The 22,038-nt window shown below is 41.0% G+C and overlaps 1 protein-coding gene across 3 annotated transcripts in view; it reads left to right on the top strand.

Annotated features, from left to right (window-relative positions):
• KCNH7 (potassium voltage-gated channel subfamily H member 7) overlaps positions 1-22,038 on the top strand; it is a 374,740-nt gene that overhangs the window by 207,016 nt on the left and 145,686 nt on the right. Inside the window, exons 4-7 of one of the 3 annotated variants that reach the window (XM_081943610.1) lie at positions 2,398-2,430; positions 17,927-18,355; positions 20,830-20,850; positions 21,557-21,580. In XM_081943610.1, coding sequence (XP_081799736.1) covers positions 2,398-2,430; positions 17,927-18,355; positions 20,830-20,850; positions 21,557-21,580 — 507 coding nt within the window. The remainder of the gene's footprint in view (positions 1-2,397; positions 2,431-17,926; positions 18,356-20,829; positions 20,851-21,556; positions 21,581-22,038) is intronic. The other 2 variants (XM_081943611.1, XM_081943612.1) reach the window with 2 other exon arrangements.

The raw sequence follows: 22,038 nt of genomic DNA, 5'->3' as shown, positions 1-22,038 counted from the left end.
GCCTTAGCTTAGCGAACCAAGAAATTTAGAGTATAGCAAAACATCTTATACAATTTAGTATTCCCTTCCGTGTAGCCTGAACCTGGAGATCACTACTTTTAAGACAAAAATCGGGGGAGGTGGAAAATCTTATATATATAAAGTTTTTTATTAGATCAACATTAAAAACATTGGACATAGTGCAACATTTCTGTTGTAAACATTTCCATATACCATGTTTCCCCGAAAATAAGACAGGGTCTTATTTTCTTTTGCCCCACGAAATATGGCCTTGGGCTTATTATAGAGGGAGGACTTATTGTTTTGGGGTTGCCAGGCAGCTGCTCCTTGTGAACTGGCTCCCAAAGAGCCAGGCACAGCCTCAGGGGCGAAGCAACCATGTGGTGACCATGCTCACGAGCAGCCGCCCGGCAAACCCTCTCTCCAGCCAGGCAGAGCGCCATTCACTGACCTAGGGGGTATCCCTATGACGCCAAGCCACGTGGCACTCTGCCCGCCACCCAGCTCCCGCAGCTTGGCACATTCAGGATACCCCCTAAGTCAGTGCATGGAGCTCCGCCCGCTGGAGAAGGGGGTTGGGCAAGTGCCTGTTCCGCCCCGCCGCGCTCTGAGCATAACTTCTCCGGCTTCCAAACTCTAAAACTCGTCTGCCGAGTCTTCCAGCAGCAACCACTCTAGGAGTGCGCTCTATGGTTATGGGCCAGCTGCCGGACAGAGAGTCTTCTGGACAGAGAGTCTTCCAGCAGCCAGCCCACAACCATAGAGCGCACACCTTGAGCGGCCACTGCTGGAAGACTTGGCAGTCGCATTTTGGAGTTCGGAAGCCAGAGAAGAAGTTATGCTCGGCGGGGGCAGAATAGGTGCTCTCGTAACCCCTTCTCCAGCCGGGCAGAGCTCCATGCACTGACCTAGCTGTTCGAAAGCACGTAAAAATGCAAGTAGAAAAATAGGAACCTTTGGTGGAAAGGTAACCGTGTTCCCTGTGCCTTTTGTATTTAGTCATGCCGTCCACATGACCACAGGGACATCTTTGGACAGCGCTAGCTCTCCGGCTTTGAAACTGAGATGAGCACCGCCCCCTAGAGTTGGGAATGACTAGTGCATATGTATGAGGGGAACTTTACCTTTACTTTTAATCATTCACTAGCCAGCTGGGGAGAAAAAATAATCTCCCTGGATAGCATGAACTAAGGCCATGACACAGTACTGTCAATGGAGCTGGACTGGGCCTTAAACCTCTGCCATGACCCATTACTGGAGCCCCAAACTAGAATCACAGGTCACCCTTCATCCTGTCACCATGGTTCTGGCCATATGCCCTAAAGAAGGGGTGTTCAAACTTGTGGGCCGTGTACATCACGCTGGCCAGCCCACCCCCGTTTTAGCAACGGGGAAAAAGTTGTGATACATCACGTGACGACAATATGTCATCATGAGTTTGACACTCTTGCCCTAAAGAGATGGCCGAAAGTGTGGCTCAACTCTCACCAAATCTACTGATTCTACCACACAATCTAGAAGGGACCCTTAGATATCCTATAGTCTTAAATCTTATCCAATGTGCAAAAGATCCTATCAGTCTGAAAGGCCTCCTTTTCCTTAGATCAAGGGTGTCCAAACTTGGCAACTTTAAGACTTGTGGACTTTAACTCCCAGAATTCCCCAGCCAGCTCTGCCTTAGATAATACAAGTGCTGCATATGGTTTAGTGTGAGAAATTATGTGACACCGATCACTTACTGATTTTAATATGTGACCGACGATTTGAAACTAAGTCTCCCAGTTCTAGTCTAGTGCGGCTTATTCGTTAACACTCATCAAATAAATGATTTGCAGTGATTCAGATGCATAGATTAATTGAGTGAAGTTACGTCCCCTCGACAACCCAAATGTTTACCTCTGCTATACTGCTGGTTTGCTTTCTCCCAGTTCATCTCGAGTCATTTTGCCATCCCTTCTGAGCAGCAAAGTTTTTAGAAAGCTTTGTTTGAATTATTGTAGAATCAAATCTCCCATTAGAAAATATTGATGGTGAATGTTTTCGCACGTAATTCCTAGGAACAAGAGTTTTTCTGATCTGTAAATCTGGATTCTGGATCTAGCAGTGCGAAAGGGGTTGGGCAAAATGACTTGGCTTTCATTGTCAACCATTCTCTTCTATCCAGAGGCTTTCTACATCCCACTGAAATTGGCAAAGCACTCAGCTGTTTGATTTTGAAAACAACTTAATACGCCACTCTTTGGTGGATCTATAGCCATATTGAGACAAATGTTCTTGTATGTGTATTCTGCTGTTTCATGCCTTAAAGGCTAACCTCAAATTGTCTTCTTAATAACCTAATGATTTAAAAGAAGTGATCAAATGCTCTCTGTAAGTGCAGTTTTACTTTTATTTCAGATAGTAACAACCTTTCAAGAGGAGCTTCATCAGGTAATTCTGTCTACTGAATTACGGTTTGCACTTGTTTCCTTCATTTATTTTATGGTACTTGAGTTGCAGAGTTCAACTTCCTGATATCCTACGTGTAGCACTTCCCCCAAAAGGGCCATTGGCAATCGGGCCCTTCTAAGCCCTTTCCCAGGTGATCAACCCACCTAGCCCAGGCATAGCAACATCCTCCCTTGGAAGCTTTAATTAAAATAACAACTGTTAAGATAAAAATCAAATCAAATTAAGGATCACAATAATATCAAACATTGAACCGGTGAGCAAAATGTCCCAACAATTGCCCTTTCTGGCCAAATGGCCCCTCACCAATCCAGTTGTCTCATTAACCCTAAGTCTCATTATGAGCCATAGTGGCGCAGTGGTTAGAATGCAGTATTGCAGGCTGACTCTGCCCACTGCCAGGAGTTCAATCCTGAGCAACTCAAGGTTGGCTCAGCCTTCCATCCTTCTGAGGTCACTAAAATGAGGACCCAGGTTGTTGGGGGCAAGATGCTGACTCTGTAAACCACTTAGAGAGGGTGAAGCGGTATATATGTCTACATGCTATTGCTAACATCAGGCCCAGTGAGAGGCCTATCCAGTTTCCCTCTCATGACAGCCAGGATGCAGGATACAGACTCTTTCCCTGGAGTCGTAATATCATAATCTCTGTCTCTTTCTCAAGGATATCTTTCTCTTTCCCTCTTAGCAGTTTGTCCTTTCCCCTCCCTCTCAATCCTGTTTTACCTCAGCTCCCTGAAACTTCCTCTTACTCCCTCTCCTGGGGACTATATCTCCCAGGAAAATCAAACTTCCCTCAGGGGCTCTTCCTATCCCCATTTCCAGGTGTAGGCCCCTTCCATCCATCCATCCAGGGAACGCTGCTAATAGAGCAGGCTACATAAATATTCAGATTTCTGAGTATTGTTTCAAAACATTGATTGGATCTGAAGACCTTTCTATTGTCATCTCAAGCATCAGTGCTGAGTGATTCCCTCATCAAATTATCCCTCACCCACAATGGGGAGAGGATTAATTGATGTTTAATATTCTCTTTTGTTGATATTTAATGGACCTCACTCCTGAAATTCAGCAACAAAAACCCCAAAGTAAGGGTTTCCCTATCCTATGCCAGCTGAAGGAATTCTGGGAGTTAAGAGTCCACACGTTTTAAATCTGCCAAGGTTGAGAAACACTGACTAAGGCAGAGCTTTCCTCAATGTTGTGGGTCATAAATCAAAAGACCCTTGCTTGCTTGCTGAACTAATAAAAACATCATCCATGCACTAATCTGAACTATCAGTCTCAATATAACTTCACTCAATTGATCTGTGCATATGAATCACTGCAAATTATTCCTTGAATGTTAACTACTCTATTCAGTAACGCAAGAGGACACATGGAGCTTAGCCTGAGATATATTTTGAACCTGGTTTGCTCATAACTCAAAGTTATAATGTATTTTGGGGGCTCAGAGTTCTAGTTAGCTTTCCTGCCATTTTGAACCATGGCTTTCGGTTTTACGATCTATGATATAGTGTCAACAGACTTTATTGTTGCATCTTATTTCTAGTTCACTCTTTATTTGATTTTTGTGCTGTCCAGAATCTGGGTCCTGGTAGGAGAAAGGGAGAAAACAAATTACCTGCGGAACAAATTAGCAAACCATAAAAAATCCTAGTTTTATAGTATGTGTCCAATGGTGGGTTCTTACTGGTTCAGACTAGTTTGGCGAACAGATTATGGTTTGGCAGCCTGGGTTGCTGGAACCGGCAATGACCCAGACTTGCCACGCCCCTGAAGCAGTTCTCTGGGTGGCGCCATAGGCACCACCATCTTGTTTTCTGGCTGCGCAGGCGCAGAACAATTTTAGTTGTACATCAAGTGCATGTCTGCAGCGTGCACACGAGCAAACCAGCAGTAGTGCCTGCCAGAACCCACTCTGTACATGTCCATGTAGCCTTTATCTCAGGTTAACATGAAGATGCCGTGATTCCAAGACTGTAAATACTGCAAGCTCTTTTTATGTGAATAATTAAGTAAAATCTAAAGCGGTTGGATCATCTGCCTACACTCATTGTTCTAAGTCATTTCTCCATTTCTTTCTAGTCCTTTAAAGCTGTAAGGAACTGTTACATGGCTCAATTTTTCCGGTCACAATCCTTCTACCTTCAATTTCTCCTATGCCTGACTTTGTACTCAGATTAGACATCCTATATTCATTTTATCCCTCAAAAGTGCCATCAGGAGCTATTGGACATGGCTTAGTAAAAAGCTATTTCTTCACAGGCAACAAGTATTGGTACCCTATCCTATTTCATCACACCGTCAGTTAGAATTACAATGATGAATTAAATACCCACCCACTAGAGATGCTGTTTGATGGTTCACTTATGCTAGAAAAAGCTTCCTAACCTGCTTTTATTTAACTGTCTCTGCACATTTTCATTAAACCATGTGTGTGCTCCCCTTTTGTGCATGTGTGAGGGATTCTTTCCTGCAAAATTTTTCTATGGACCGTTCTCTGTGCATGAGTAACGGATATGGTGACACAGGCAGAATCACTTTGATTTTCTCCATCTGTTTCGCACTTCCCCAACAAGACACTGATCAAGTGGGATGGGCACAATTGATGTGTTCCATATTCACAAGCATATCTATTATTAGTGAATAAATTACATTGACAAGGTTTTACACACTTTCTTGCACCCTGTTGATTCGTAACACAACATGAACCTGTCACTTACAAGACATCAGTCCAATTAAACTTCACAGGAAAAGTTCACAGATTCCATTTTATCACCAAAAATGTTGTCAGTTCATCAGAAAGAACAAATATAATTCTAAGACAATCTAGCAGAAAATTTAGATTTGGTTTGTCAGTGGACATGTTCAGTGATAAACCCAATGGTTCAGCAGGTCCTTTTTCAAGGCTCCCAAGCAGAATAGACCGTATAGTAGTGGAAATTTGTTGGTGATCATTTCCCCAGAAGTCCTTAGAAGCTTCTCTGGGCCACCTCACAAGTATTCTTTACATTATCTTCCTTACAATGGTCCATTTTCTCTATAGGTCAACTGTCAGCGTTTGTTGCAGAAATCGTATCCAGAAAGCACACACAGATAACTGATTCAGCAGGATTCATTAACTTCTTCATATACATAATAACACTTGAGTAAATGTACAATACCAATAGTGGATTCTCCAACGTGGTAGTAGTTACAGGCTTGGTTTCAGTTCAGAGCTTAATACAGACGAAGAGAACCTCCTGTATACAGGGCAGTTAAGCTAAGCCTAAGCCACGCCCAGGCTCCCAGCCATCTGGCATGGCTCTAAGTCACCAAATAGTTCCCATTGGCTGACCCAGTTGCCATGCCTATACATTGGCTGACCTTGTTACCATGTCTCTGCCAGTTCATGAATATTCTAACATCAACCAATGCAATATTCTTAGCATTAAAAACCAGGTTCCAGCCAGTGCTCCACCCATTCTTATGTTACTTCATAGCACTATATTTTACAGCAGGGGAAAAAAATGCCTGGTGAAAGTCCTAAGTACCATAGGCCCTTGATTCAGGAAGGCAAAAGGAAAGTGATGGGCTAGGGAGATGGGATGAAATGAAAGTTCTTTATCAGTGGGAAGCTGCCTGTTTTGCAGCTCCAGCAAAATGCTGTCACCAAAGTGTTATTTTAGGATTTTTCTTCTGCACCGAAGCTGAGTCAGAAGGTAATCAACACAGTTGCAGAAGAGCTGTATAACGCGCAAGCAGTGTGGGGCTGTCTGAAATGCACATATGCTGCATGTGGAAGAGTGTTTTACACACTTGAGGCAAGATTATAATGTTTAAAAATGGGTTCAGCAACACTTTCTACAGTATATATGCTACCTGCCTTTTTAGTGCCAGATATGTGAGGATCCAATTATTTTGCTATTTTAATTGCAACTGATACTATCAGAACTATAAAGATCAATTTTGAATTTGGCACATTTCATCACGTAATACTCCTATACATGATGTTAAGTGCTTGTAGTATATTAATGGGATTTTCTATGTAGCATTTACTCATATTGTATTTTCATTGTTGATAATTGCAGGCAAAATCATATTTTAAGATTTCCATAAATGATTTTAGTTAGTATTGTGTATGATGATAATGTCTATTTTAAAAAATATACCATTTTTTTTTCAAATTAGGAGATTGGACCAGGGTCAATCCTTACTTTTCAATGTACAACCTTACGTTGAAGATCAGACCTTAGCAATTCCAATTAAAAACACTCCAGAAGATAGGCTTAAGATACAGAAGGATCTTGACAAACTTGAACATTGGGCACTATCTAATAAAATGAAATTCAATGGTGAAAAGAGTAAGGTTCTACATTTAGGCAACAAAAACGGAATGCACAGGTACAGTATAGGTGGTACCGTGCTCCATAGTAGTAACTGTGAGAGGGATCTTGGAGTTCTAGTGGACAACCATTTAAATATGATCCAGCAGTGTGCAGCAGCTGCCAAAAAAGCCAACACAGTTCTAGGCTGCATCAACAGAGGGATAGAATCAAGATCACGTGAAGTGTTAATACCACTTTATAATGCCTTGGTAAGGCCACACTTGGAATACTGCATTCAGTTCTGGTCGCCACGATGTAAAAAAGATGTGGAGACTCTAGAAAGAGTGCAGAGAAGAGCAACAAAGATGATTAGGGGACTGGAGACTAAAACATATGAAGAACGGTTGCAGGAACTAGGTATGTCTAGCTTAAGAGAAAGAAGGACTAGGGGAGACATGATAGCAGTGTTCCAATATCTCAGGGGTTGCCACAAAGAAGAGGGAGTCAAGCTATTCTCCAAGGCACCTGTGGACAGAACAAGAAGCAATGGGTGGAAACTAATCAAGGAGAGAAGCAACTTAGAACTGAGGAGAAACTTCCTGACAGTTAGAACAATTAATCAGTGGAACAGCTTGCCTCCAGAAGTTGTGAATGCCCCAACACTGGAAGTCTTTAAGAAGATGTTGGATAGCCATTTGTCTGGAACGGTATAGGGTTTCCTGCCTAGGCAGGGGGTTGGACTAGAAGACCTCCAAGGTCCCTTCCAACTCTACTATTGTATTGTATTGTATTGTATTAAAAAGAAAATATGTGAAAGAAGTAAGGGTGTGCTCAGTGTATCATTATGAGATGCAATGTTCTGGAAAACACTAGAGTGTTCTGTTTCCTTCAGTCCCATGCTGATAGATGTTTCAGCACTTTTCCCAGAAAACAAGGCCAGATCACATCCAATGTACCGTGATACTAATCTCCTGTTGCAGATTTACTGCCTCCAGAAGGGCAGATTGGTAAAGTTTGAAATAAAACTATGGAGAATGTTCCAATGTTTCTTGGGGGGGAAAAAACACTGTGGCCAATGTTTCCTTAACCAGAGGTGCTGCCTAGAAACCAGGAGGCTGTGAGGTCTAACCCAGCTTTAGGCATAAAATTTGTTTTTTATCGGTTCATCAAAACCTCACAAGGTTGCTATTATGGGGTGAACAGCAGGAGAAAGGAATATTAAGTATGTTCACCTTGAGTTATTTATAAGATAATAAAGGCAGAATTTTTAAAAAATCAAATAAATATTTTTTTTCAGTTGATAATAATGTATTGATTGTATAAAGGTATCCAAATGTAGAAGTTGTCCCAAAGGTGCTTTTTTTCCCCAAATGGCAACTGGGCTTTCTTGATTTTTCTTGAAGACATTTCGCTTCTCCTCCTAGAGGTTTCTACAGTTCTAAGAAGGAAGGGAAGATTTATACCCTTTGCAGTCAGTCAGTCAGTCAATCGTTAATACTTTGAGAGTCAAGGACTGGCTGACTGAAAAAAATATAAATCTTTCCTTCCTCGCCAGTTAGTCAGAACTATAGAAGCTGCTTAGAGGAGAAGCAAAATGTCTGCAAGAAAAATAAAGTAAGTCCAGTTGCTGGTTTTTTTGGGGGGGGAGCACTTTTGAGACAACTGTTGGAAGAAATGTCCATCTGAGTTCAGTTCCAAATGGGGAGAAAGACTAGAAACAATGGAAGCTATTTGGAAAGATGGTTTAATGCTGGACAGGACCACATGGTTTGAGGTCCTGAGCAATCGAGCATATGGGTGAGGTGTGTTTGTGTGTGTGTGTACCCTCTCTTTGGCATAGAAACTTGCTTCTCATTCCTGTGAAAGAAATGTATTCTGATTGGTTGTCAGACTCCCATGAGGTCATGCAAGGGTAACTCTGTAGGTAGTCTTGAATCCCAGGCTTGGTTGAATCTTGCTGGGTGATGTAATGAAGGGGCTTTGGGCAATTCCTATTATGGCTGAGGACTAATCCTACTTCTGTTGGATCTTGGGTGAGGGTATTTGCTTACAAATAGACCTAGCTATCTCTTTATCTCTTCAATGCTGACATCTGCTATGGGCTATTGAGGAGGGGAGGGGCTATTAAGAGTGAGTCTACTTCCTGCCTTTAAAAAAAACATGTTTCTCCATTTCTCATCCAGGGAAATATAATATTCGGTATTTTTAATATTTCCTAGAATATTTCATTCTTCTAAGAGAAGGGTGGGTGCTACCTTCCTACACAACCATGACCTGAAAGACTGAGAATCTCCATAGAGATTCTCCTTAGTGTAGAAGTTATATCAACATACTTGGTTACCCAAGGACATGAAAAGTTTTATTTCAAGCAGCAGACAACTGTCCTAATATAGTCACAGTCTCTCTTCCTTCCTCCCACCCTCCCTCCCTCTCTCTCTCTCTCTCTTAAAACTTGGCGGATAGAACTCCATAGATTCCTGAATATTCCTTATTCAGTAATTACTTCACACAAACATACAGTATTTGTATAGGGGTCTAGTTTAGTTATTTTAACTCTATATCATACTGATCAACCTATAATAAAAAGTTTTCTGGATATAAATGAAAATATGATGATCTCTGGAGGGCCAGAGATAGGGGCTGTTCCTCTATCCTGGTCCTATTAGATCTCTCGGCGGCGTTCGATACCATCGACCATGGTATCCTGTTGCACCGGCTAGAGGGGCTGGGAGTCAGGGGCACCGTTCTACGGTGGTTTGGCTCCTACCTCTCTGACCGGACGCAACGTGTGTTGGCAGGGGAGCAGAGATCGACCCGGAGGCCACTCACATGTGGGGTGCCTCAGGGGTCGGTGCTCTCGCCCCTCCTGTTCAACACATACATGAAACCGCTGGGCGAGATCATTCGTGGTTTTGGGGTGGGATATCATCTGTATGCTGATGATACTCAGCTATACATTTCCACCCCGAACCACCCCAATGAGGCCGTCGAAATGATGTCCCGGTGTTTGGAGGCCGTACGGGTCTGGATGGATGACAACCGACTAAAACTCAACCCTTCCAAGACGGAGTGGCTGTGGCTTCCGGCCTCCCGGTTCAACCAGTTGCTTCCATCTCTGGCCATTGGGGGCGTGCAACCGGCCCCCATGGAACAGGTGCGCAATTTGGGCGTCCTCCTAGATGCCCGGCTGTCCATGGATGACCATGTAACAGCCGTGGCAAGGGGGGCGTTCCATCAGGTTCGCCTGATGCGCCAATTGCGCCCCTTATTGGACCGGGATGCCCTACGCACAGTCACCCATGCGCTAGTGACGTCTCGCCTGGACTACTGCAATGCTCTCTACATGGGGCTTCCCTTGAGATGCACTCGGAGACTGCAGTTGGTCCAGAACGCAGCCGCGCGGGTGATTACGGGGAGGACTAGATACTCCCCTGTAACACCTCTCCTGCGCGAGCTGCACTGGCTTCCTGTAGTCTACCGAGTGCGTTTCAAGGTTTTGATTATGATCTTTAAAGCACTTCATGGCACAGGGCCTAGTTACATGCAGGATCGCATCCTGCCCCATACATCCCTACGACCAATCCGCTCACACAGAGAGGGACTTCTTCGGGTGCCGTCCGCCAAACAGTGTCGGGGGGCGACACCCAGGAGCAGAGCCTTCTCTGTGATGGGCCCAGCCCTGTGGAATGACCTCCCCCGTGACATCAGGACTATTTCCGATCTCCGCTCCTTCCGTGTACAGCTGAAGACCCACCTCTTTCAATTATCTGGCCTGGCTCAACCGTAAATTTTTCTTACTCCTCCTGACAGTTCTCTTAAATCTTAAATTTTAAATTTTAAATTGTGTTTTACAATTGGGGTATTTTAATGGTGACTTTTAATTGTCCAATGTGATGTAATTTGTTACCTCCTCCGTGCATGTATGTTCTGTATATATGTATGTTTATGTGTTTGTATATGTTTTATATGCTCCATTGTACGCCGCCCCGAGTCCTGTCTGGAAAGGGAGCGGCTAATAAATTTAAATTTATTATTAATTTATTATTATATTAACTTAAAAGAATAATAATTGCAAAATAGTTGCAATCCTTTGCAAAACAAATGCAGCAAATGGATTGAAAAGATATTCCTATTTACTTCCCATCTTGCAAAATATCAAAAATATTTGACGACAGGTTTATCATTTTTGAAGTATTGAACATATCCAGCTGAGAAACAGCATTCCTTTTAGGCATATTTCATATTTTATCATTTGAAGAATTGGGGAGATATTCATCTCCCTCACTCTGTAGGGATGGCACAGGAGGGAATAACAGAAGAAGCAAACAGAAGAAAATAATTCCTTTGATTCCCTGAACTTTGTTCTAAATGAACATATTAAAAAAATTCTAAATTTGTTTATGACACTTTGCTTCTTCTGATTTATGCAGATACCTGCTCTTCCCAGTAGATTTTAACAGATTCAGAAGTAACAGTTTTATGCAGGATTGCAAGATGGCAAATGTTACATTAAGTTAGCAGAGAAAACCCTGCAAAATACATTAAGATAGATACCAGGTATTATGAAAAAACGTCTGAAAAATCAGCAATGGATGAAGATTCAACCACATCTGTATTTCCACTGTGGCCAACCAGATGCTTCTTTGCCCTTCTAGCTGATCCTGAACTACATCTCCCAGCACCCAGCACCATTTGCTGTGCTTCCTGTTGCATGGAAGCTGTTTATCCTTTTACATTCCAGCAAATGGTTTTAAGAGTCACATTCTCTGTGAATATGAAAATGCCATTTAGTCCTAATTCCTATCAATTTTTTTCATCAGTTTATCAAACCCAGCATCATTTGCTAACCGCAGGCAGAACCCTCTAGAACAGGGGTGTCAAACTTGACTTCATTGAGGACCACATCAGGGTTGTGTTTGACCTCTGCGGGGCTGGGTGGGTGTGGCCAGAGTGGGCGTGGCCATCTCGACGTCACTACTGCGGGGGCGCCTGTGGTGGCCCATGTGCTCTGCCTGCAAAAACAGGCTCCTGAACTCCATTTTTGGCTGCCATGGCCTCCTGCAATCCTCTGCCAGTGAAAACGGAGCTCCATTTTCACTGGCAGAGAGTTACAGGAGGCCGTGGCAGCTGAAAATGGAGCTCGGGAGCCTGTTTTCACTGGCAGAAGCACTGCGGGTCGGTCCTTCACTTTTTCCAGGGTGGCCCTGTGGGCCAGGTCTAAGTACCCCCCCTGGACCTTGAGTTTGACACCCCTGCTGTAGAACAAATATGTAAAAAGAAGAAGAGGAAATTAACAGGCTAACTAAATGGCTCTTGGAATAGGATTGTTTTTGCTGTTCTTTGTGCAAACCATGGGAATTGTTCTAAGCAAAAGGTTCCTCATTACCTCTTTTTCTCATGCCTACGTGCACACAGGCATAGGGAGTCCAGTAACATGCGAGACTATCTTTGCAATCTGTGTTTTGTCGACTTCATTTCCAGTGATACGAAATATCGTTCATATTGAATGAAAAGCCAGGAAACCAGTCCAGTTGATAATTGTCAGTACATCGCACATGCATAACTTGTTTTCAAAAAATAGTTCCTTTAAAATAAAATAGGCAACCAAAAGTTTGGAACAATTTATGTCTTGTCTTGTTTTTTTTTTAAAAAAAAAAAGCTGGAAAAGATAGTCATATGTTGCCGCTGCTGTTATTTTATTTCATGCCTGAAAATATCAGCAATGAGGGATGTTTTCCAAGCATATCCTTTCCAGCTGAATTAAGAGACAACTTGATCAGCAACAGACTCTAACATGACTGTTTTAAACCAGTGAAGCAGAAAATACCATCTGTTCTACCATGAATATTTCTAAAATAGAACAAGAGCATGTGGAGATGTCTACTTTTTCTATGCAAGAATGTGAGGAAAGCGGCGAAAGATCCCATTTGATGGGAAAGAGAGGTTGGGATGAGCGATCATAGTTCAGTCTTCAATGTCATTAGCTAGCAATGGAGTACTTTTTAACTCACTTTCAAAGGCATTATAAAAGCTATAGAATATTTTAATCTATTTGACTCATTATTACCTACAGCTAGTGTCAGTAAAAATCTATGGCTGCATGTGATTAGATTGAAAGGCTTGCAACAACAACAAAGAAAAGCATTCTTAACAACAGCTAATTACAGAATATTCAATTTAGTGTGTGTGTGTGTGAGAGAGAGAGACAGACAGAGACAGAGAGAGCACTATATAGACATGAGCCCCCCTTCTACAGTTTGAAAACTTTTAACAATAGGGGAGCAGGGAAAAAGAGAGAATCATTATTCTCAAACTTGTCATCCTTCTTTCCAAGGAAACTGAAATGGAGAATCTCTTCTATCCAATAACGCCTCCTGAGAAAGTAAGCTCTTGGAAGATGTACTTTAGACATACAAGTACATCAGTACATATTTATATGTCACCATATTTCAGGATGAGAAAAGAAATCAAAGCATTAATTGTATATTCTAGTATAATAAAAAAAATATTGTCCCACTCTTAGCATAAAAGCCAGCTGGGTAACTTTGGGCCAGTCCCTCTCTCGTAGCCAGCCTACCTCACTGTTGTGGACAAAATAAGGAGCATTAAAGATGCTTGACACTTTTTAAAAAATGTTTCATTTATTTAATTTATATTACTTTCCATTTCCACCAAACGGTGTGTGATCTGGGTACAGTTATTTAAGCAGTCATAATCCACATATTTGTTATTATATTCTTCACAATAATAATAATATAACTATATATCAATATAATTACAATAATACGTAACATCTTCATCATCAAATTCCCTCCACATTAACATTTCCTCTCTTTTATATCTCCTCCTTTCTAACTTCTGTTTCTCTTGTCTAACCATTGGTAAAATGGTTTTTAATGCTGTACGCCGCCCTGAGTCCCTTGGGAGAAGGGCGGCATATAAATCCAATAAATCTAATCCAATCCAAAATACATAAAAATATTCAGTTTCTTCTTTATCCTTAATAATAAGTGTTAATCTGTCCATTTTTGCGCATTCTAATATTTTCTTAACTACACTCTCATCTGACGGGATCTCATCATTTTTCCATTGTTGCGCAAATACAATTCAGTTAGTGTATGTTCAAATACAACTGCAGTTAGTATATATAAACCAGATGCTTGCCACTTTGAGTTACTCATAATAAATAAATAAATATCTTGTTACAACAGTGAAAAGTTATAATTCTATATATACTTATCTAGCACAAACATTATGCAAGTGTGTATAATGTATATAGAAATACATATATTTGTAAAACACTTAGAAATGTATTGCATGATACTTGAAAGGATTACATGATAGTTATATTACCATCTGCTTTTTTTAAATCTGTATTTTGTTTAGATGCGTTCTATATTTCTTTATATTTATTCATACAAAGTCTACATTTACAAGAAACTGCTCATAGTCAGCAAATGTAACCAGAACTTCAATCCATTGAATAAATCGGGTCACACATTTATCTTTCCAATGTTCCAATATCTTTTTAGCTATAGGAAACAGAGCAACCATTTATGTTACCCAGTTGTAACAATATACTATACTTTATATTTCTATTTTTTTCTGCTCTATTTTTCCACTTATTTTTAAGCACTTATATAGCATACACACATGCATTTTGATAATCTGTTGAGGCCACATTAATATTAACATGTTTATGAAAGTGACTTTACGACTCTATCCAAAATATATATTTCAAGTATGGAAGTTTAATACCCCTTTAAAACATGTATTTGGATCCAGAGCAATCTTTACTAGCCTGGAGCCTTCCAAATGTGCTGGGATTACAATTTAACATTATCAGCAACTTCTAGGAGTTATAGATCCAATTTATCTGGAAGATGCCAGGTTTAAGAAGCCGAGATATCAATGGATTAACAGATCTCAAGGCTGTCTACGGTAAATAAAACAAACTACCATAAATCATAAAACACCAAACTGTTGCAATCTATCAAACTATCATTAATGCAGAGTTGTACTATTAAACCAACAGATAAAACTTCATTAAGTTGCAATCAATTAAATCCTTGACTAAAGCCTTAAAACCCATATAAGTACCAGCCAAGCTTCCAGATGGAGAATATTTCATAAGTTGGTATCACAATGCATATATAACTGTAGTTTTTTCCTTTCCAAAATGTATATTTATACATCTATTTCCTCTCAAACACATATTTTTAAAAATATTATTAAGATCTGGTTGTACCAACAAACCTAGGGACCCCAAAAGATGGATAAACTTGCAATGTCCTCCATTATAGCAATAGCACTTAGACTTATATACCACTTTACAGTGCTTTACAGCCTTCTCTAAGTGGTTTACAGAGTCAGCCTATTGACCCCAATAATCTGGGTCCTCATTTTATCCACCTCAGAAGGATGGAAGGCTGAGTCAACCTGGTGAGATTCGATCTGCCAAACTGCTGGCAACCGGTGATCAGCAGAAGTAGCCTGCAGTACTGCACTCTAACCACTGCCCCACTGCCGCTTATTGTAAACATCCCCCATGTCTGTTATTTCCTTGTTTATCCTGTTTATAATGTTTAATGTTTTTATTATAATTAATAGAGATAAGTGATTTTATATATTTATTCATTGTTCTTATCTTTGTTGTATGCTGCTCAGTGTTACTTTGGGTGAGATAGGTGGCTATATAAATCAGAGATAGGTGGATGGATGGATTGATGGGTGATAGATGATAGACAGACAGACAGATAATGAGATCTTGTTTGAGCTGAATATATGAAAACTATTAACAGAGTTATAGTTGTGTGTGAAGTTAAATATGAAACTTGTTCCAGTTGATACTGTATGTTGTTCCAAGGCATGCAATAAGTTTATGTTGGAAGCCAATCTGGACTTGAATTAACAAATGTCAATTTTCAAGCATTGCTATCTTTAGCACTTTCTTCTCCTCCTACCCTCCCAAATCACTCATGCATGAATCATTTTCACCAGAGAGATCCATAAGTGTTTCGCTGTCATTGGATTAACTCTCTTTGGCTGGATTTGTCCATGGAAATAGGAGAGAAGAGGATTCAGGGAGCTGAGCTGGAGAGCGATAGAATGTTGCAGGCTTATTGTTTTGAAAACTATCAGCAAGGCAACCCAAAACCTTGGAGGAACATCACAAATACTTTTTCTTTTGGGACATAATAGCAAGTAGCCATCCTCTCCTTTCCCCTCCCTCATTATTGAATATGCAGGTGGTGGTGCCTGGAAATCTAATACGTGGCTCCCTCCAGGTTTCATCAAGATAAAATAGTAACACCTAATTTATGCATTGGGTTTAAATCTAGTGTTTTAAGCCTTTTGGATGTTGCTATTAGTGAGCAAGGGATGCGGTGGCTCAGTGGCTAAGACGCTGAGCTTGTTGATCAGAAAGGTCGGCAGTTCGGTGGTTTGAATCCCTAGCACCGCATTAACAGAGTAAGCTCCCATTACTTGTCCCAGTTTCTGCCAGCCTAGCAGTTCGAAAGCATGTAAAAATGCAAGTAGAAAAATAGGAACCACCTTTGGTGGGAAGGTAACAGTGCTCCGTGCACCTTTGGGGTTTAATCATGCCGGCCACATGACCACAGAGACGTCTTCAAACAGCGCTGGCTCTTCGGCTTTGAAACGGAGATGAGCATGGCCACATAGAGTCGGGAACGACTAGCACATATGTGCGAGGGGAACCTTTACCTTTACCTATTAGTGAGCAAGCCATTTTCCCAAATTAACTATTATAAGGTGTTTCAAATTGAAAGCATAATATTTTCAAACAGTTCTATTGTACCCTTAAATCAAGTTGTCAGCAGATAATTCCCTGCCCTAAAGATAGGTTCAACGTTAAAAGAATTGATGAATATAAATATCAACCAAATCAACAATAGTGCTCTCTTTGCTCAGCCTCTGAAAAGGTGACTTTTTCTGAATAACTCTGGGATAATTGTGCAATTCTTTCTTTAGTGTTTCAAAACTATGATATGATATGTTTTATCAATGGTTGGACAAAAGGGATAGGAATTAGGAATTTAGTAAGCATTACTATGTAAACGGAAAGTGATGCAGTGGTTCAGTGGCTAAGACGCTGAGCTTGTCGGTCAGGAAGGTCAGCAGTTCAGCGGTTCAAATCCCTAGAGCCACGTAAAGAAGTGAGCTCCTGTTACTTGTCCCAGTTTCTGCCAACCTAGCAGTTTGAAAGCATGTCAAAATGCAAGTAGAAAAATAGGAATCACCTTTGGTGGGAAGGTAACAGAGTTCTGTGCGCCTTCAATGTTTAGTCATGCTGGCCACGTGACCACGGAGACATCTTCAGACAGCGCTGGCTCTTCGGCTTTGAAACGGAGATGAGTACCACCCCCTAGAGTTGGGAACAAGTAGCACATGTGTGCAAGGGGAACCTTTACCTTTACTTAGTACGTAAATGAATTGACCCAGACAGTACGCTATTCACTAAGCACATATTGTATGTAAAGAGAAAACAAATAAAAAATATATTTTAAAAAAATCTGATATGACCCATAATAGTAGACCCAGTGGCCATGGAAATCTTCAAAATAAAAAGAAATCTAGAGATAATAAATTTTAAGTAAATACGAGGCTATAAATTTATGTTATTTTATTTTTTTTAAATCCATTAAAATCAGAGAAATGGGGAGAGGGGGGAGAGGGCAACCCACAAGGATAGATTTTCCCCATGAACCAAAATTTGCTGCATTCTGTATCAGAACAAATATCAGTTATCAGTGCTTTTCTCAAGAAACAGGTAATATTTTGGACACACACTTAGAAAGAGTGACAGGAGAAAACAGAAAGGGATGCCTGCCTTGGTTCTGGTTAACCTCTTTAATTGCTACCATTCCCTAATGTGTGAGCTTCCAAATTTATACTCTTCTCCATTGCAAAATTGGAAGTGAGGGATGTTTGTTCCCTATTTAGATAACTATTTAGACTTGTCATTGCTGCCCCAGGGTTAGAATATCTAAAGTAGCATTTTACCTTCAAATCTGAAGCAGCCTGAGAATCATGTTTTGAATCATTAATTTCTGGCCACTGTCAACAGAATAGCATGAGAACAACAGCTTGTGATTGCATAGTTAACTGATTGGTTTCTTTTCTGAAATCTGATCTTTCCTACTTAGGCAAACTTTTTGGATTCAGGCTACCTAGATTGAGTCTTTTATCCTACAGAAAGCAATCTTTGCCACAAGAAGATCCTGATGCAGTGATTGTTGATTCATCAAAGCACAGCGACAATTCCATGGCGATGAAGCATTTTAAATCTCCTACGAAAGAAAGCTGCAGCCCCTCTGAAGGAGATGACACCAAGGCACTCATTCAACCAAGGACGTGTTCGCCTCCAGTGAATATATCTGGGCCTCTAGATCATTCATCACCAAAACAGCAGTGGGATCGACTGTACCCGGATATGCTGCATTCCAGCGCAGCGTTGACTCTTGCTCAATCAAAAGAGAGCATCAGTAGTATAAGGAGAGCATCTTCAGTGCACAACATAGAAGGATTTACCATCCATCCGAAGAACATGTTTAGGGATCGGCATGCTAGTGAAGGTACGGTATTGGGCAAGGGGAGGGTGATCAATATTCATGAATTATGTCAACTGAATGACTGGGAATAAAATGGGATGCGTGCATGCCATTTTTAATCCAACTAGGACAAGATATTTGAAGTCTCTTTGTCTTTAAGAGTTAAGAGGAAATTCTAGCATGACATTAAGCCCTCTATGGTTCATCATTTGTGAACCTATGCAAAGGGAAACTTATTTCCAAATCAATGTGCTTTATGTTGTGTTATAAGTCTCAGTGCCCTAATTTGATAGTAAGGCCTAATAAAGGTTCTCTCATTATTTGGGCAGCTGTTTATTGTAAAGTGGTATTAATACAAGAATGGTTCAGACTGCTATGGCCACTTTCATATTCAGAAGGCCTTCATCCAGAGCATCCAGGAATCCTTCCTCCAGGATATGCTTCATTCACTCACTCACTCACTCATTCATTTAATCAATTTAGGTACCACCTGATTTCAGACTGACTTGGCGAAGGGGCTCCTAGATGGCAACATAAACACCTAATAACACACCGAACAGAAAATGGATGCAGATATGCTCAACACATAAAAAAAAAATATTATACTCCCATCACTGGCTCCAACCATCTTAGCCTAGAGCCTGAGAGCATGGCCAGGTCTTTAAGGTTTTCCAGAAAGCCACCAAGGGTAAACCAAATAGGAAACATGACTAGATGAGCTAATTCTACCTTATTGTAAGGCTACCTTAACAAATTCCCCACTTTAAGCTGCCTGATGAATGAGGGCGATCTTTCCCAAGTTTCTTCCTTTGACCATTAGTGGATTGGAGGCTCCCCACTCTGTTATCCGATTGTTTCATGGGTAGCCTGTCTTCCCTTCGTCCATCAAGATCACTCATACATTCCATGACAGGGTAGAAGCCACCCGGATTTCATAGGGAATTGCATCCCAGAGAGCAGGTGTCATGAAGGTGTGATTCCTGAATCAGAAAGATGACACTGCATTTAACTGAAGGGACTACCGTATTTTTCAGAGTATAAGACTCACCTATTTTCCTCAAAAAAGAGGCTGAAAATCTGGGTGTGTCTTATACATTGAAAACAGCATTTTTTTGCCTCCTGAAGCCCCGCCCCTTCACCAAAATGGCCATGCATACCCTTATGGAGGTTTTCAGAGAGCTCCTGGGGGGCTGGAGAGGGCAGAAATAAGCAAAAAAATGGGCCATTTTGTGCCTCCCCAGCCCCCAACAGCACTCTATAAGCCTCCATAAGGCTATGCATGCAACAGACCCGTTTTTGCGGAAAACGGGCCTTTTTTGCTCATTTCGCCATCCCGCCACCCCCCCCCCCCCCGGAGCACTCTGCAAGCCACCCCAAGGATATTCATGTCTTTTATTTGAAAAAAAAACAAGCCCATTTTTTGCGGAAAATAGGCCATTTTGGGGAGGTTTGCATAGTGCAAAAACTTTTTTTCCTTTTGGAAAGCTCTTTAACTGATTGATGAGAATTACATTGATCAAGTGCTATGCCAGCAGGAACAAAGTCTTAAGTGCTTCAGATTGTCAGCAATTTCCTTCTCCAGCACATGGATAAATACACCTGGAAACATCTACCTACCTACCTACTCTCTCTCTCTCTCCCTACCTACCTACTGTATTTCTCTCTCTCTCTCTCTCTCTCTCTCTCTATCCCTCTATCTATCGATCTACCTACCTACTCTCTCTCTCTCCCTACCTATCTACTGTATTTCTCTCTCTCTCTTTCTATTTCTCTATCCCTCTACCTACCTACCTGCCTACACACACACACACACACACTCTCTCTCTCCCTACCTATCTACTGTATTTCTCTCTCTTTCTCTCTCTCCCTCTATCTACCTACCTACTTTTTTAAAAAATTGCCTCTTCAAAACCTTGGTGCATCTTATACTCCTGTGCGTCTTATACTCCGAAAAATACAGTCGTTGCCTGCCCAACCTGGCAGTCTGAATCAGCAACATGTATGCATATTGTTTCAAGAGAATGATATTCCTTGCTGCACAAATAAAACCCTTGTTCATCTTCATGCAACTGATTGATTAGAATGTGTATTTGACTAATTGAGCAGTTGGTTGACTGCATTCTATTATTGAATAATCCTGGAAAATTGCTTAATCAATTACAATTTCTTAAGTCAAATTAGCCTCCAAATTTAAAGAACAGCCCCCTGCTGAGATAGATCACATCCATTTAAATAGCTGTTCCGGCTAATTTGAAAACACTTTTGAGCACTCTGGGAAATGTTGAAGAGCAGTTGAATGAGGACAACTTTTGGTTCTTAATTCTAAAAAGAGAAAATTAGTCTCCCGTTCACTACATTAGCTGATTCACCCAAATTTAATGTTGTCTCCCTCAAAATGTATTGGGGAACCAAGAAGGGGGGGAATATCATCAGTTTGGGGTCTTTGGATACACAGTTTATTTCCCCCTTTTGCTTTTCTTTATTCTGCTGAATAACAGACAATGGTCGCAATGTCAAAGGTAATGTAAATTTATCACCTCTATTGTTCGGTGCTTTTGACAGACACATTATTTGGCATGCTGTATAAACTGTACCAATGCATCATACTCATGCTAACCTTTACGAAGCTGGGCACATTATAGGAATTACTGTTCTTTTTGCTTGATGGATGCATCACAATTCTCTTTGCTCTCAACTGGGAGTGATGATAGATGGCTATTCAGAGGAAGCTGTGAAGGGATGGATGCACAGTATGTTCTTTCAAAGCCATTGGCTTCACTTAGTCACAAGGCAATCCTCTACTTGTCTATCCAAGTAGAAACTTCCCATCCTTTCTCTGGGGCTTTTTCCTTGGTCACTGATTCGAGCAGCACATCCTGCCAAGCCCCTTTGATTTGAGTGGGAGAGTTGAGCACGTGCTTAATTCTCTCCCATCAAAACCCCCAGAGGGCTTAAACGTTTGAACTTCGGCTGGATTGTACCTAGGTCAACTTGTTGAAGAAGGTAGAATGGGGATGCTGCCAATCCGACGCAGATACCATAACTTGATGTTTTCAAGATATCACGTTGTTTAAAAAAAAGCATTACAAATTGAGCTTTGCATGATTGAAACGAGCTGCCCTTGATTCATTTTAAATCCAATTCAGTTTTATCATTCTGACACCAAGACAATCAGTGAATAATCTGGACCCTTCACGTATTCCTCTTTTGTCTCCTTAAAACTAGTTTCACGCTCCTGGATGGCAGGGGGTATGGTTTAAGCTTACTGTAGTCTTCAGGTGTGCTTGCATGAATTCCATTTGCAATTTCATGTGGAAAACATGCTTGTTCATATTGATTACATGCTAGTATTGGTCCTTTTCACCAGGACAACAGTGTAAAGCAAAGTTAGCCAAATGGAGACATTCCTTTCTCTAGCTAAGTACAGTAGAATCCTTTTCACGTGTATATATATATATATACATACATACATACATACATACATACATACATACATATATATATATATGTTATATTTGTACTGATAAATAAATAAAGGGAGACTAGTATAGATCTATTTCGAGCTAATTAGCTCTCATCAGCTAGCCATACCCTTACTGGGACTTGAACCCGGGCTGTAAATATCTTAGGCAGGAGTGTTAGCCACTAAGCCACGGGCTCACTTCCTTATCAGTTGAGCCAGGGAAATAGGTATGTATTAGTGTTAC

The sequence above is a fragment of the Natrix helvetica genome (genome assembly GCF_964273705.1).
Source record: "Natrix helvetica genome assembly, chromosome: 1".
In the NCBI taxonomy this organism is placed as follows: domain Eukaryota; kingdom Metazoa; phylum Chordata; class Lepidosauria; order Squamata; family Natricidae; genus Natrix; species Natrix helvetica.
This window is presented reverse-complemented; position numbering and strand designations above follow the sequence as displayed.